Source organism: Fukomys damarensis, unplaced genomic scaffold (genome assembly GCF_012274545.1).
Source record: "Fukomys damarensis isolate Sample0158 unplaced genomic scaffold, DMR_v1.0_HiC HiC_scaffold_37, whole genome shotgun sequence".
NCBI classification, from domain to species: Eukaryota; Metazoa; Chordata; class Mammalia; order Rodentia; family Bathyergidae; genus Fukomys; species Fukomys damarensis.
The window spans coordinates 45,267,584-45,285,077 of record NW_022900949.1 but is presented as its reverse complement, the minus strand read 5'-3'; the positions used below and the strand labels follow the sequence as shown (position 1 = coordinate 45,285,077).

The window sequence follows — 17,494 nt, the reverse complement described above, 5'->3', positions numbered from 1 at the left end:
TCTTCCTTCTGTGTGGCCACGTGATTCTGAATGTCCAGCAGCTTCACATCTCTCTCTCTCTCTCTCTCTCTCTCTCTCTCTCTCTCTCTCTCTGTCTCTCTGACTTGCCCTCGCATTTTAGTGTGTGTTGTCAGATCTCACCCAAGTCCCTGTTATAGGGACATGTATGGTTACATTTAGGACCCAGCTGGTTAATCCAGCATAATCTTCTCAGATCAAAATCCTTAACCTAATCACATCTATGAAGACCTTTACGTTAGTTTGGCCATATAAGATACTGTACACAGGTTACAGGGATTGCAGTATGGATATTTGGGGCAGAGAGTAGATATTGTCTTTTTTTAGCCCATCACTGTTCGTGTTGCTGAAACACCTAGAACCAGAGTGCAAATCATGGGATAAATGAAGGGTTTTCTTTCTGTCCTTCATGTTCTCCCTGTTCCTCATACTCACACATGCCTTTGTGCCTGCTGCTCCCTCTGCTTGGGCATCTTCCCTCCCCTCTCTGACCTTTCACTTCTCCTTTCCCACAATCCTTTAGATCAAGAGCAGTTTCTTTGAAAATGCCTTCCCTGATCTCCAAGGCCAGGCTGTCTCCACTACATGGCCCAACCTTTCAGATTTGGAATTTGACGTATGTTTTAGTGACTCTCTAGGGGAGGGTAGTGTCCCTGCCTGCTCTGTGTTACTCATGTTTTATTTTCAAGCTCCTAGATGATGAAAAGAAGAATAATATAAGACTGATAGGAGTCCATGAAAAAGCAAGAAAAAGGTACAAATGACATAAAAAAAACTGTTCACAGAATTAATGACAGAAAACTTCTCAAAGAGAGTGAAAGACTGACACATAGATAAGTGAGATATATAGGACTCCAACTAGACATGATAAAAAAAAATCTGCACCCAGACATGTAATAAAGATCCCAGAAACCCAAGAGAAGAACAAAACACTACAAGCAGTTAGAGAGAAAAAAAATCACATACAAAGGAAAGCCATAAGAATCACAACAGAATTCTCAACACAAACCCTCAAGTCAAGGAGAGCCTGGAGTGAGATGTTTCAAGCCCTAAAAGAAAACAATCTCCAACTTATACTGATGTATCCTGTAAAACTATGTTTCAAAACTGATGGGGAAATAAGATACTTCCCTGACAAAGAACACTGAGAAACTTCATGAATACCAAACCAGTACTCCATATTCTAAACAATATCCTAGAAAAAGGCAATGACAGTCACTACTCCATGAGGCCCAACAGAGCAAATTCAACAGACAAGGCAAGAACTTAAAGGGAAAGGGGGAAAAATAAAAAATAGAGCCAACAATAGGAAAATAACATGACAAGGTTAAGTCAATACATAACAGTTATAACCATCAATGTTAATGACCTCAAAATCCACCAATCAAAAGAAACAGACTGGATGAATGAGTCAAGAAGCAAGATCCAACAATATGCTGCATACAAGAAACATACTTAATTCAGAAAACTTATAGACTGAAAGTTAAAGGGTGGAAAACAACATTCCATGCAACAGGTACCCAAAAAAAAGTAGGAGTAGCTATCATTTTTCCAGATCTAATAGATTTCAAACCAACACTGATTAAGAGAGACAAAGAAGGACACTACATCCTTGTAAAGGGAACAATCCTATAGGAAAAGATGACCATCATAAATATATATGCACCAAATATTAATGCCCCCAACTATACAAAACAAGTATTAATGGATGTGAAAAACCAGTAAGCACTAATACAATCATAGTGGGGGACCTCAATATCCCACTGTCACAAATAGACAGATCATCTAGATAAAAAATCAACATCGAAATACTAGAATTGAACCAAGCTATTGAACAAATGGACTTAATAGATTTCTAGAGTGTTTTCACCCCACAAAATCAGAATATACATTCTTTTGAGCTTCACACGAGTCATTTTCCAAAATAGATCACATGCTAGCTCATAGAACATGTTTAAGTAAATGCAAAGGAATTAAAGTTATCCCCTGTATATTATCAGACCATAGTGCAATCAAACTGAAGATCAATAACATAAGAAATTGTAAGAACTCCACAAACCTATGGAAATTGAGTAACACTCTTCTGAACAACCAGTGGGTCACAGAGGAAATTAAAGAAGAAATTAGACAGTTTCTACAATTAAATGATAACACCAATATTTTATTTTCAAGACCCAGAACAGGATAGATATTCAATAAGAATCTGTCCAATGAAGACTTGACTCCTGCAACATTGGTGTCAGCTCCTTCAACTATGTGTATTATTAAACTAGGCTGTCATAAATTGAGTGGCTCAAACAACATAAATTTATTTTCTCACAGTTCTGGAGGCTAGAAGTCTAAGATCTAGGTGTTAACAGGGTTGCTTTCCTTTGAGGGCTTTCTTCCTAACTTACAGACAGCTACCTTCTCTCAAAGCCTTTCCTCTGTATGTACCCTGGAGAAGGAGTGGGAGAAGGACAGGCAAAAATGGAGGGGAGGCAGAAAAGAGAGGGGAAGGAGGGAGAGAAAGTGAAAGAAACAGGGAAAGGAAAAAAGGAGGCATAGAAGGGGAGGAAGAAAAAGGCAACACATATGTGTGCTCTCCTTGGTTCCTCTTCTTATTCTTTTTTTTTTTTTTTTTTTTTTTTTTTTTTAATGGTAGCAAAGTTTTGTTAAATGTAGGAAAACAAACAGGTTCTGCAGAGTAAGTTTGGCCCAAGTAAAAGTAGGAAAAGAAGTATAGCCTTACACTGTAGTGTCAGGTCTAGGCCATTCTATCAAAAACCTGCTAGAGTTCTCACAAGAATTCCATGTGCGGGACCTCAAGCTCTTCAGCACATATGTCCTGAGATTTTGTAATTAACAGGTCATTAACTTTTTCTTCTTATGAGGACACCAGTCCTATCAGATTAGGGCTCCACCCTTATTCCCTCACTTAACCTTAATTATGTCTTTAAAGGCTATATCTCCAAATAATCACACTGGAAGTTAAGACTTCACTATGTGAATTTGGGGAAGGACACAGTTCAGTCCATGACACTATGATCTTGAGCTCTTCAATGTCTGAAAGGCTGGATTCCCTCATCCTAGCTGCTTGGGGACAAGCGAGAGTTTGAGCATTAAATGACAAGAAGTGAGGTAATATGAGTGGTGCGTCCCACGTATTACCTGACACAGTAAAGGTCTTTGTTGTGTTCTTTCAGAAGCAGTCAGGTATTGGAGGATAAGTCCACTATTTGTGAGGTAAAAGTAAGAACAGGAGACAGCAGAGAAGTGAGTTGGAAAAGAGAAAGCAGACAATAAAATAAAGGGTCATTTTCTAACTAATCACTACTGTAGCAAGTTGAGCTTCATCTCAAGAAACTCAGGCATTGGTGGGGAACCATCACCTCCAGGGCAAAATAGCTGGGGTATTTATGCACCAAGCTCACCAATCATTGGTTGAGATCTCCCCTGAGGGGAGTTGGTTCTCCTTACTTGCAGGTTGCTGTGCATGGTTATCAGGGAAAACCTTCAGATGAAGAGATGGTGGCTGTGGCTTTTGGAAGCTGGACCAGCTCTGTAAAAGGAAGGCTTACAGGGCTCTGGGCCGATTGCTGTTCACTACAGTGAGCTCACAGAGCACCTTAGCTATTCTCTGTAATGATGGACACACTATGTTTACTAATAGTTTTCAAAACACTAGAGATGTTGCTTGGGGCAACATCTCAGCGTTCTGGGGCCCAATGTGTATAAGGAATGAACACTGCATGCTTGTCCTGGGGGATTCACTGGGCTGGGGATGTAGCTCAGTGGCGCAGTGCCTGCCTGGCAAACACAAGGTACTGAGTTTGATCCCTGTTTCCAAAAAACAAAATTTATCTGAGGGGTTCACAACCAAAGCTCTGTGATATCCTGCAGTTGAGATGTGAAGCTTGTTTTAATCCTGTGACTTAAAAAAATATTGATACGAAGACTTTTTAACTTAATATATATCTTTAAGAAATGCAAGCACTGTATTACATGCTTTGGGGATTATCCATCCATTCAGATGAATGGAGATGTGTCTGTAAAATAAAGTGGAAGAGTTTTCAGTCTGTTTCTGTTCAGTGCTTTATCTGCAGAATGAGTGCCTAGGATAGAGAAAGTGTTCAATAAGTCTTTATTATTACAACAGTTTTCAAGAAATTAAAAAAAAAAAAAAGAACCTGAACTCAATAGAAAGAAAAAAAAAGCCACACACAAAAAAAAGAACCTGAAGATATTTTCACTAACAGTCATATGAGAAATGACCATCTCCAAAATGACTATTTGGAAGACTTTGGGGAAAAGTTCATCTGAATATACACTTCTTAAATGTTTTTATTCTTCACTCATTTAAATGAAATTCTCAGAAAAAGTGGGAACCTGTGCTTTAAAAGCTATTGTGTCCTTTGCAGGATAAACAGTGCTTCTTCCGGCCCCAGGCCCATGTGTGGGTGCAGATCAGGGTCATAGTGGTCCTGATGTCCCTGTGGCCCAGCCTTGTTAAAAAGGGTGTACCAATTTCTATTTCCTCCCTCTATACTCACCCGTTTGTTGAATGCTAAAGTTTGCAGCTGTGACCTGACTATAGGGTGGAATGAATTAAATTAGAAGACTTCTGACAAGTGCAGGCCCTTTTGCCTTAATGTCAGGCAGAACTTGCTATTTGTTGGTCTCAAATGTCAGCTGAGGCCAGGGTGAGTCCTTGTCACTCCAACTTCCTCATTCACCGATAAGACCTAAGGTCATTTTCAGCCTGGTACAGTTGTTTCAGAAGCAACAAAGCATACATGACAAGTAGGGTTTGCAACAAAATAGGCTTTTCTCTAGAGCTCGTCATCCAGCTGAGCATCCCTGCTATTTTTGCCCAATAATCCTAAAAATGGCAACATAAATGACAACTCATTGCTTGTCTATCATTATTACAATGAAAAGTTTGAAACTTTAATTCTTACTCATTCTTTGGAGCTGAGATGGGTGGAGAGTATAAAAAAGTTTGTTTTGTTGCCTATTAGACACTTGTTTAACCAAAAACCCATTTCCTGAAACTATTTCTTGGGATTTATCTGTGTACTGGACTGTATTTTACAGTTTTTTTAAGTTCATTTGTATATTTTAAGATTGTAGTTGGAGCCAAGCATGGTGGAACATGCCTGTAATCCCAGCACTTGGGAGGCTGAGGCAGGAGGATCACTGTGAGTTCGAGACCAGCCTGGGCTACATAGTGAGTTCCAGGTCAGTCTCAACTATATAGTGAGACCCTTTCTCAAAAAAAAAAAAAAAAACCAAAGGAAAAAAAAACCCAACACAACAAAAGCAAAGGGGATGAAAGAAGGAAACCAAGAGATGGGCAGGTACTGCTAAAAAAACAGTTTCCACTGTGAAAATGATTTTAGTTGTCATTGCATGTATCCATTGACAATGGATCATGAAGAGGACCCCAATTGCTCCTATTGGCTTATCTGAACATCAGCTTCCTGATGACTTACTTTATAGCCTCCTAGTGAATATATTAAAAATAGAACTCTAGAACTTGGAGACATAGAAGCTGCATATTTAGACACTGGACTCCTTTCCCATCACCCCCTTGGCAAAAAGCTTTGGTGATAATCTGAGATCTTTCCAAGCTTCATTTACATCATCTTAATGTGCATGTTCAACATCATCCATCTAATTTTGATATAAATTCCTCAGCCACAGTTAAGCCACCTCCTAAATGAATTGACTGAATTATTATTATCATCTTTTTGTGGCATATACCATAGGAGGAAGGAAAGGAGGGAATAACCTGTATTAAGTGAGGCCTATGGATGAACCTTGGAATACAAACAGACATAGATGTCATAGTTTCAAGCAGAGCTGTGAATATAGAATTGTATAGAGAAAAAAGTTTATAAAAAAACCTGTAGCTGTATGACTACCATCTCTTCCTCTTGTTGCCTTTTGTGCAGATTGTCTCCCAGAGAAAGCTGTCCAAGTCTTTGCTGAAGCATGGGAACACAGCAGGGAAATCCTCCATCACGGTGAGCCTTCTTAGACCCCCTTTCTGCAGCCTCTGCCTAGCCGTAGTATCCAGTGGATCGGTCGGTCCACACTGCACACCTAGAAGCAAACTCTGCCTACTGGGTGCTACAACTGCTAAGCTGTCCCAGTCACCTCTTTGTATTTTCCTTCTTTCTCTTTCCTGACAATATAATCTCAATCCTTCTACCCCGAAAAAAAAAATGGGAAAGGCAAAGTATTTGAAAGCCAGGTTACTCATTTCTACTAAGGACTTCTGTGATTGCAATGCACTTTAGTAGAGGAGAATGCGGTGGTGTTGAACATACGAAGGATGTGAAACTGCCTGGGGTCTTCATATTATCAAAGCTACCTGTCTCTTTAATAATGTTTAGTTCAAGGTTTATTTTGTTGCCTCAGAAGCAGAGAGTCCAGCACTTAACACTCCTCTTAGTTATAACAATTTCAAACTATGCTGCCTGATTCAGTAGCCACTAGACATGTGATTATTTAAGGAATTAAAGTACTGAAAATTAAATAAAGCAAAGAGTTCTTTAGTCACACTAGCCACATGAGTGCTGCTATATTGGACAGTGTAGGGTGTAGAGCATTTTTAGTATCACAGGTTGTTCTATTAAGAAATGCTGAAGTATTTCTAAACAGGAGCCTAAAGTTGCATGCTGGTATTTGAAACTTTGCCATCTCATATGAGAGCTTTTCAGAAAGGTAGAGAAAACAGTGTATCTATTTAGGTGTATTTGGGGGACACACACACACACACACACACACACACACACAGAGAGAGAGAGAGAGAGAGAGAGAGAGAAATTTCAGTTCCTAGGAAGGTATATTGCCAGGAAGCAACAGTCCTTGCTATTATCCCTCCTTTTTAACATGAGTGACTGAGTTATTCTTTTTAAACAAAGTGATTTTTTTTTAAATTCAACAGGGCTCCCAGTAGTGAAAGTTGTGGCCATTCTCACAAGAACTTACCTCAGTTTGTCACTTGAATATTTTACTTTCTGTATTTGTGATGCTGGGGGTTAGTTACCTCAGGGCTTCACATGCTAAGCACACACAGTACCACTGAGATACACCCCCAGCCCCTTCTGCTTGAATATTTTAAAGGGCACTGCAATGTTGAAGCTTTCTTCTGAGTGCCATGTTCAATAATGAATCAAGGAGTCTTTGAAGACCCTAATGGCGCTCTAAAAAGCCATGGATCCAAAGACTCAACCCCAAAGCCTACAACCCCTATATGAAATTTGCCATAGGTTTTTCCCTAGGAGGAAAAAAAAAACTGATATGGTTGCCTGTTTATTAAGAAGACATTTTAGGAATTTTCTTCTTATATATACATTATAAAATTTTAATCTTCTTTTTACTATCAAACATTTAAATACTCTTCTTAATCTTACATCTTTGTGTCAAAACATTGGCCTTACTAGCTTCAGCAAAATACCTGCAAATGTGTGAGATTTTTGAGTCCTGTTCAGCTAAAAAAGATCAAAACTCTTATCTTCCCAGAGATGTCTGTGACTACAAAATAGCTAAGAGCCACCACTCAAATGCAATGTAAAAGGCACTAAGATACTAAGAGACAAAAGAGAACTGAATAAAAAATTATAAGTAGGATTCCTGAATTATCAAAAAGTTCTTGAGTTTTTCCCACATACTTGGACTCAAGTTTTGAATTCTAAGTTGCTCATATGTTGAGTTTATCCCTCTTTAGACTACCTTATTATATTTAATATAAGGGTAAATAATTTAAAACTTTTCAGAGGCTACCAATGAGTATTTAGATCAATTCATAATGGAAAAGTCGAGCTTAGATAAAATGGAGCTCCAATTTAATTAAATTTTAGTATCTCAAAGTGACAGATTTAATAAATATTCACGTGCTATGGTCCCTGAATACACAGTAAACTCCTAACCATATTTACACATGATTTCACCTATATGCAATCAGATTTTTGCTGATTTTATGGTTATTGTTTTTTTCCTTTTTCCACAAACTTCTGCTCCAAGGCTTTGAGATTCCCTGGCTATTAAATATTGGAAAGTGACATAAAAGAGCCTCTTAGGCTGTATTATTTTTTTTACTTACTCTAGATTTTTATCAGGATTTCTCAGGGTTTAAGTCCTGAGTTCTCTCCTCTTCTCCCCCCTATTTCCCCAACTCACCCATCTTCTTCTCCCACCTCCTCTTCCTCTCCCTCTCTCTCCTTCTCACACTCACTCTCTCAGAAAGTTCAAGAACAGTGTTTTACAAAACATGAATTAGAATATTTGACAGCCATACAACCATAGTTCTAGCATAGATAGAAATCAGTTTATTCCCGCATCCCTGTTGGTCTTCGTCAAAGAGTAGAAACTGTCATTGTCCTTACCGCTTTGTAATTTCCCAAGTAGGAGCAAGAGATACATATACGGTTATTTGTGGAAGTACCATCCAATACTATTTGACCTTTAAAGAACAAAGCTCTTCCTAACTGCTGATCCCAATATGTTTTCCTCCACTTCGGGTTCTCTCTCTCATAGTCTCATATTAGCATAAAAAGTCCAGTTATCTAGTGCTGTCTCTTCTAGGGAATTCCCTTCAATACCTGGAAATGATGTACCATGGTCACTAGATCTGTGGAAAAACTCCTTGACCAACGACTGTTCTTGATTTTTGCTGGCTCGTGGGTTTCTGGTCCATTCCCACTGTAGCTGATGTGTGTTTTGTACTTTAGGTAATTGCTGAAGAATTATCTGGCAATGATGACTACGTAGAACTTGCATTCAATGCGCGGAAATTGGATGACAAGGTAAAATGTTTGGCATTAACCTTATTGAAGGAAGTAATAAAGCTAGCACACACAGTTTAATCAGATTTATCCCTGCAGCTGGTTTTTTTTTTTCTTTCAACCCACATTATTAAACAGATCAAAGTTTACAGAGAGGTCTGCAAAGTAAAGCTTTGCCCAAGTTGAGAAACAGTTAATGAGAAGGAGATTTGACTGTAATTAAAACAGGACATTTTTATTAATTAAGACTTCATTTGTTTCCACATGCATGGGTCAGGTGCATGAGAAAATTTATTTAACCCCTTTGTTAGGGACATTCTAAGAGAAAAGAGAAGAGGCAAAAAGAAAGACAAGTGACATTTATTAAACGTCTGTATTTGCCAATTACATGGTTAAGAGCTTTTCATATATTTTCACATCCAGTCCTTTGTGCCCATGTACCAGGAATTATTAATACTTTTACAGATAAGGAAAAAGATTTAAAGATGAAATACCTTGTCTACCATCACTGTATGCATCAATCCAGGAACTCTGAGTAACAGACACCAAGACACATCTATATATGCAAGGGTTTTACTAGCAAAAATGTCTGTATAGAGAACTTAAAGAAAAGTCAGGGAATACCAATGGACCAAATAAATAAATAATGTCCAACCGTGAATCAAGAAGCAAGGGGACAAAGTATGGGTGGAAATCTCCTGGAATGCAATGTAGACTAAGGAAGTTTCAGGGCATTTTAGTGCCAAAGTCAACCTCTGGAGCATCCCACATCTTCAGAAAAGGATCCTGCTTTAATATCACTTCTGCACTCAGTGACTGGCTAAGAGCAGCCCCTTGTATCCTGGCTGCAGTGCAAATGCAAGGATGGATTTCAGAACTCAGCAGCCTGTAATCCTCAGTCAGTTACATTCCCTGTGACTGCTGGTCTTTGAGGCATATTTTCATAGCCACTGCATCCTAGTAGTAAGTTGTTGTTGTTTTTTTTTTTTTGAGACAGGATCTCACGAAGTCTCTAAGTTGCCGGTGCTGGGCTCAAACTTGCTATCCTTCTGATTCAGCTTACTAGAGTGTTGGGATTGCAGTCATGTGCCGTCATGCCCAACTGCGAGTGAGATTTTAACCCTCATTTCCCTCAACTGTTCTTTCTGCTCCTTCTCTTTCATTGTCTCCTTCAGTTTCAGAAGAGTTCACAAAACTGCTCTACAGTGTCTTTCCCAGTACAATTAAGAGCCTTTGGCTCAGTATGTAACAGTTTCAGGCTATTCACTTGATAGTGTAAAATGGTTTCTTTCCATTTAGTCATCTCTGAAATACTTTTAATGTATCATGCAGCTCATTTGCATTTACAGTGCAATGCAAAGTGACTTGGAGGTTTGCTAGTGAGGTCATTGGCCTAAGGTGTTTGAAGAGTGTCCCTTTAGTTAGAAGAATATTTCTTCATGAGCTGAAAGGGACTCTGCAGCTCTTTGTTCAGTGATAATAACCATTCCCACCACTGGCTGAACTGATGATCCAAGGCCCTGGACACTACCAGCCTCAGAACCGCAGTCCTTCACAATAGGACTGTATAATTTTCAGACTGTGGTCACAAAGAAAACAAAGCAAAGGCTCTTACTCAGTTTTGACTGGAGGTAAATGGCCTTGGGTAGAAAGAGCGCAACGTCATAGAATTGGGCAAAAGATAATAACATGAAGATCAGGTCACACAAATTTTTCAGGAAACAAGGTTCAGAAAGGTCTACTGACTTACTCAAGGACACGTTACCACTGCTTTGCAGCCTAACAAAACACCTAAAATCCTAGTGACTTACATGAACTATTTTATTGTATCTAGTGAATTGGGGAGTCAAAAAATTCTGTTAGGGCTCAACTGGAGCTTTCTTCTCCTTATGGTGTTGCTGGAAGTCACACTCAGCTGGCAGGTAAGCTTGTCTAGTGAGTGTAGGCTAGCTTTACTCACATGCCTGGCACATGGGTAGCCGGAAGTCTAGGTCAACTGAGCCAGTGTATCTACTTGGTAGTTTAGAGGAAACACATTTCCTAAGGTGTGCCTTTGTTCTCCAAGCAAGAGCATCCCAAGAAAACTAGGTAGAGCTTCATGTCTATTTCTGACATATCCTTGTAAGACATGCATCACCATTTCAACTGCATTTGTGACTTATAAGTCATAAGGCCAGCCCAGATTTAGGAGAGGAGAGTTAGACCTCAGGCAAAGTCATATTGTGCTGAAGCATGTGGACAGTGAACATTGTGGTGGTCATTTTTGGAACACTCAATTTGCCAAAGTGTTTTTGCAATAGAACCAGAATAATGCAGTGTAATTATTTTATATCACGAGCATAAAAAGTATTTTCTAGAGGTTCGCAAAGAGGACCTTTTTCTAGCTTTTGGCATTAAACAATTTTATAACTACATTGTTAGTAGTGGAACATATGTATTACTTGAGAAAATTTCACTAAAAGCCACTGTAATATAAATTTCTCAGTTTTCTATTGTGTTCATGAAAATCACAAAAGTAACTGATTTCTAAATACATTTAGTAACTGCAGCATGAAAATGTGGGGAAAGTGTGCCATGTCTGCTTCAGATAACAGTGATATATCTGAATCCTCAGTCCCTTTGTGGTAACTTTGGTAGCATCTGTTATCTAAGTACCTCGGGTTGGAAGACACTGCTCTAAACCAGCTGTCTTCCTATTTAAAGCCATATATATTTACACTCAACAATGCCAGTGACAGAGGAATTCCATCCATTGCCTGTCTAAAATATGAGTAAAGTTGGATGTTAGATTGCTCTCAGGATGTTTAAGAGATGTAATAGTATTTGCCATGTATTTTAGGAAAAAATAAAACCACGGAGTAGGAAGGTCTGGGTATGCTCTTAAAGTAGTGTTCAAAGCCCTTAGGTAGTTTCAGGGGAATTCATGAGGTTAAGTCAATTGCCATAATAACACTGGTTTCTTTCTTCATTCTCACATATAAACAGTGACGTTTTTCAAAGGGTAGACGACACCTAACAGCACTAAAGATTAGACACAGAAGCAGATATAGGGATCCTATTGCCTTCTATTAATCCAGTCACTAAATTGATTTCCAGAAATGTGTAATAATATCATTCTCAGTATTTTAAAATCTGGCAAATATAATTACTTTTCATTTAAAATGCTATTTTATTATTATGTAATGAGTTTTTAATATAACAAGTGAATATTTTAAAATTTTATCATTCTTATGATGTGATAATATTACTAGATATAACACACATAAACAAAAATTCTGAGAGGGAGGGTCCTCAATAATTTTTAAGAATGTATAGAAGTACCAAGTTCAAAGTTTGAGAACCACTATTGGATGGTACATCAGGGAACACTAAGTACTTTTGCAAACCAGTGACTGAGAAATGTCTCCATTTAGACAGAAGTAGTGACTTTAACTTTTCCAGTGCTGTTCAGCAGATTAGAAGCCATGTATCCAGGATGGAAATCTGTAGTTTCTGAAATCTGAAAGGCTTCTTCATTGAGAGTCAATATATAAAATAGATTAGCTTTGTAAGAAATAACTTATCTAAAATCAATACTATTCACTTAGTGGGAAGAGAGGCTTTCTAACTTCTAAGGCATATGTATCACATTAGCAATCACTTGACAATTTAACAACTAGAGATGTGAATATAATAATCTCTTTGGAACATTAAAGCTGACTGAACAGGTATTCACATTGGTGTTTTGGAACTAGTTTTCATACCACTGGTCTCCACATTTATAATATTAACCATTACAGACTACTTTGAAGCTAATTTGATGGAGTGGTGTATAAGTAAGCAAATCTTCAAAGTAGAGCATGGCAGATGCCCTGTAAAAAGGCAGATGGTAAAATTTTTGATTTTTCTAGCCATATGGCCTCTGTCCCTGCAACTCAGCTCAGCCTTTGAAGCATGAAAATAGCCATAGATAATGCAGAAGCGTATAGGTATGACTGTGTTCCGATAAAACTTCATTCACAACAGCAGGCCAGCTGTGTCTCAGATGCCACTTTTGCTCTAAAATAATGTAAAATCTCCACCTGCTGTGCTGTGATTTTACTCTCTTCCTGTATGCCTGCCTGGGAACAGTGACCCAGTCTACATTCATGATAGAAAATAGTAATTGTTGGGCATGTACAATATGCAAATGTCAGATATCTCATCTGCATTATCTCTAATGCTCATAACCATATTCACAAAGGTGGGTATTTTTTCCATTTTACAAATAGAGTATAATGAAGTTAAAAATGTGTCCAAAGTCATGGGCTAATAAGCTATATATATTGGATATGACTTTGCATCTTTCAACCAATTTATTCCAAAAGTCTAACATCTTATTTTCAAGATCACTATTGTGGAAATGCACTGGTTTACTTTTTTCTCTTTGTTTCTTCTTTTTAAACTGACTTGAAATATTTGTGTGTATTTATGAAGTATGGTGTGATAATTTGGTACATGGATGCAGTGTGTAAGGAAGATCAGGGTAATTCATATTTTTACCTCCTCAAATATTTATTGTTTCTACATGTTGGAAATCTTACAATGCTTCGCTTCCACTTATTTTAGATATCTCGTAAATTGTGTAGTTACTCTGCTGTGCTGTAAAACACCAGAATTTATTCCTGCCTAGTTACATTTTGGCACCTGTTATCTGGCTTCTCTCCGTGCCTCTACCACTCCTTTCCCTATCTCTACTGACTGCTATTCCACCTTCTCACTTGACTAAATGTCCATCGTATCAGGCCATGTCAAGTAAAAGTAATATGGTCTCCAGGATATTAAAGAGTCTCACTATTGTACAACTCTAGTAAGATACCCAATTTCTTGATCTTCATTGCAGCAAACTGTCCCAAGGACCATTTTAATGCAGATAGCCAAGCAAAGAGAGCTGAGAACTGCAGATTAAAGTGACCATACAATTAGACCTAGAATTGTTCTTTTGAAGCTACAAATATCTGAAGGTAGACTTGATGCTTCTCAGCTGCTTGTGAGCTGTTTTACTTCTAGAAATCAGATGTCTCCTTAAAAGTAATCATCCTTGATATTTACGTAGTTCTTTACAAAGTGTCTTCCTACATTCTGTCTTCTGATAGCCAGCATTTCTGAGTGTTAAACATGTGCCGGGCACCAGCGTCATATGCGTCAGCTCCTCAGCTTCTCCTCCACCACTGTGAGGCAGAGTGATTTTCTTCTCACTTTCCAACAAGAAACTGAGACTAGGAAAAATTAAATCTTTTCCCCAAGACCATCTAGATTATAGGTGATGGATTTGGGATTTGAAAGCAATTCTAAAGCTAATGTACTACATATTAGATTTTCAGTTACTCAAAGCCAGAGACTCTATTTGGTCTTTATTTGCTTGATTTATTCTATGCCCTCAAGACATCGACACTATGCTAACCCTATTTTTACAAAGAATATTAAATAAAATAAATCATTTAAATATTACTACCAAATGAATAGGATACTGAATTGAACACGGAGAATGACTACATACACATATTTTTAAAGGAAGAAAAAATTATATCTAGATTCTGAAGAAGATTCTAGAAGGTATTTATGGAATTATAGGTAAGGTTATGGTTTGTTTTTTCTTTTCTTCTTTTTGTCATCTCTGTATTGGGGTGGGGGGTACCAGGGATTGAACTCACATCCTTGAGCCTGCATGCACCATTGAGCTAAATCCCCGGCCCCCATCTTTGTATTTTTTATATTTCCTATTTTTAAATAAAATGACTACAAAATGTTTTAAATTATCAATAAAAAAGGAACAGTAATTGACAGAGTTCTTTCCCTGTGGTTAGCAGTTTCTGAGTATAATTCACAACCTCATTCCTTGAGGGAGTGATAATCTATTTAAAGAGGCAATGCCTGTGGTAGTAGAGAGGGAGCCTCAGGGCACACAGGAACAACCTAAAGTGGTCCACATCTACCAGGGAAGGGAGAAGAGATGGGAGGTTCCAGTCTTTTCTTAAGATGAGTGTAAAATGTCTTGCTAAATATATAGAGGAAGGAATCAGCTGGAAGTGCATCTAGGAAAGAAATAGAACATTTGTGGAAAGAGACCAGGTCTGCGGGGCTGGCTTGTGATGAAAGCAGATATTGTGGGTTTTTGACAAGATGAAGGTGTGATAATCCAGTACTTTTGGAAGTAGAGCAGAAGGATATATTCAAGACTCTGGATATTGGCAAAGTATGGTGTTTAGTTCCTGGTTGGATAGGGAGGAAGAGAGTTGTTTCACCTCCTATCTCCTCTCTATTTCTCTCTCTCTCTCTCTCTCTCTCTCTCTCTCTCTCTCTCTGGTAAATCCTACAGAGTTTCTAGGTGGATAGTCTTAATTATGGAGCCAGTCATATTATTTTCTTGCTCAAAGTTCTCCAGTGGTCCCCTACTTCCTCAATGAACACTATAACAGTATATCCTAAAATTTAGACACTATGGAAGATGCAAAGAAAGTAGTAGGAATATAAAGGAAAATAAAATATAGTTCCTCTTCTCTGAGAATGTATAATCTACTGGGCTAAAATCAACTGTACATGAAGGATGTAGAAAGATTCTGCTTTCAGTAATGAAGCTCCTGTTTGTTTTACATCATTCTCCCACTGAAAGCAACTATAAGCACTAGAAAAGAGACATCTGTTTGAAAGTCCTAAGGCAGTCAGACCCAAGAGTCAAGAAACTGGAGGAAGAGAAAGCCATGGAAGTGATTCAGAAGGTCACAGACAGATTTCCTGCCCAAGGCTGATTTCTGAAATAGCATGGATATGGAGGTTGGAAAGCCCCTCAGAAAAAAGCTAGAGAGAGAGAGAGAGAGAGAGAGAGAGAGAGAGAGAGAGAGAGAAAGAAAGAAAGAAAGAAACTAAGCACTGGTCTGGTTGCTTCCTAGGCCTGGGGAAAAACAAACAAAACAAAACAAAAAACAGAATTCAAATCAAGAGAGGGAGGATGCTTCAGAGAAGAGAAGCTGTTCAACATCCAAGGGGCTTATCCTCACATGACATTCACAGATTAGCAAACAGCAGCATGAGGGAAACTGAAGGAAAGCCTAGAGTCAAGAAATCATGGAGATAAACCAGGCGCTGGAGAGTCCCTCAAATATAACTGACATTGAGGACTGGCCAAGGAGGAGCAGCCTTTGTGACACTCAGCTTTCTGTTAGAGCACTGTAAAAACTAAACCCAAAGACCAAAGGAATCAGAAATACATTGGACTTTTTATTAAAGGCTTCTGAAGAAATCAAGCCTCTGTATAGCTTAATCCTGACTGAATTTAGAGACACCCTCACCACCAAAAACAACTGCTTGCTAAAAGCCAAAGCCTCATCTAAAATCTTTATAATTTTTCTTACATGGTATTTATTTAATCGAAAATTAACAAGAAACCAAACCAAGAATCAGGTAATGTAGATAATGAAAGCAGACCCTTAGGTAGTCTAGATTCTGTAGTCATCAGGAACAGACTTCATACCAGTTTTTTAAAAGTAATACATGTTTACAATACATAATATTTACATTCCTTGTGTAGAGTTGGTACATGTACATAACATATCTTAATTCATTTTTTCATCCCCTTCTTTCCCTCCTCTCCTTCCATCTCTTGATTCCTTCCCCTTTGAGAAACATCTATCTCCTTACTTCCTATTATGTTTTATGTTGCTCCTTATTTATAATTTGGGTTTCTCATTATAAGAGAAGTCATGTGATATTTAAGTTTCTGTGTCTGGCTTATTTCACTTAATATTAAAGTCTCAAGGTGCATCCGTTTTCCTACAGATAACTCAAGTTCCTCTTTCTTTATGGCACAGTAGTACTCCATTGTATATAAATACCTCATTTTCTTTAACCAGTCATCTGTTGATGGGCATACAGGCTTAACATATTTAAAACATCAGATGTAGTACTTTCGAAGAACTGGGATTTCAATTGATGTTTGAAGAATGCTTTGGGTTCCACTATTAGAAGTGCCTTGTTCTAGCAAAGGCTGGGTCACAGGGATAAAGAACAAAGGGAGAATGATGTGCATGATCACAGGGCAGGGTGGAACAGGGACACAGGTTCAGGAAGAGATGAGGAGCTGGCCTCTGTCAACAGTAGAAAGCTAGTGTCAAGTTGTGTTGATTAAATCTCCCCAACTAATCAGGTTGAGATCAAATACAGGAGAGAAAACTCACTTCTATTTATCTGTTTAGGATTTCTTCAGTAAATCGGACCCATTTCTGGAAATTTTTCGCATGAACGATGATGCAACTCAGCAGCTTGTGCACCGAACTGAGGTAAGAAGAGTCATATTAGCTAGTCCTGTGATTATAAATTGACCTGTTTTGAGAAACACTTTGTATTTTTCAAAACTTCATTCATTCATTTATTCATTCTGTACTGGGGAATGAACTCAGGGACTTCATACTGAGCTATATCCCCAGACATTTAAAAAAATCATTTTTAAAAATTTTTAGATAGTTTCTTACTAAATTGTCCAGGCTGGGCTCAAAGTTATGATCTTCTCACTTCAGCCTCCCAGAGTGGTAGGATTACTGGTGTGTGCCACCACACCTAGCTTCCCACTTTGTATTTCTTAACATCCATAGATATGTATTGAGATCTAGAGTCTTCATTGTCCTCAAGATAATTGTCTGCCTTTTCAGAATATTTTTAATTTTCAATTTATGTGTTGGAAGAGAAGA

General features: G+C 38.1%; 1 protein-coding gene across 1 annotated transcript in view; it reads left to right on the top strand.

The window, feature by feature from the left end:
* The window catches only part of Cpne4 (copine 4), a 522,029-nt gene that overhangs the window by 371,972 nt on the left and 132,563 nt on the right, over positions 1-17,494 (top strand). Inside the window, exons 4-6 of the mRNA XM_033759485.1 lie at positions 5,955-6,026; positions 8,739-8,813; positions 17,003-17,086. Coding sequence (XP_033615376.1) covers positions 5,955-6,026; positions 8,739-8,813; positions 17,003-17,086 — 231 coding nt within the window. The remainder of the gene's footprint in view (positions 1-5,954; positions 6,027-8,738; positions 8,814-17,002; positions 17,087-17,494) is intronic.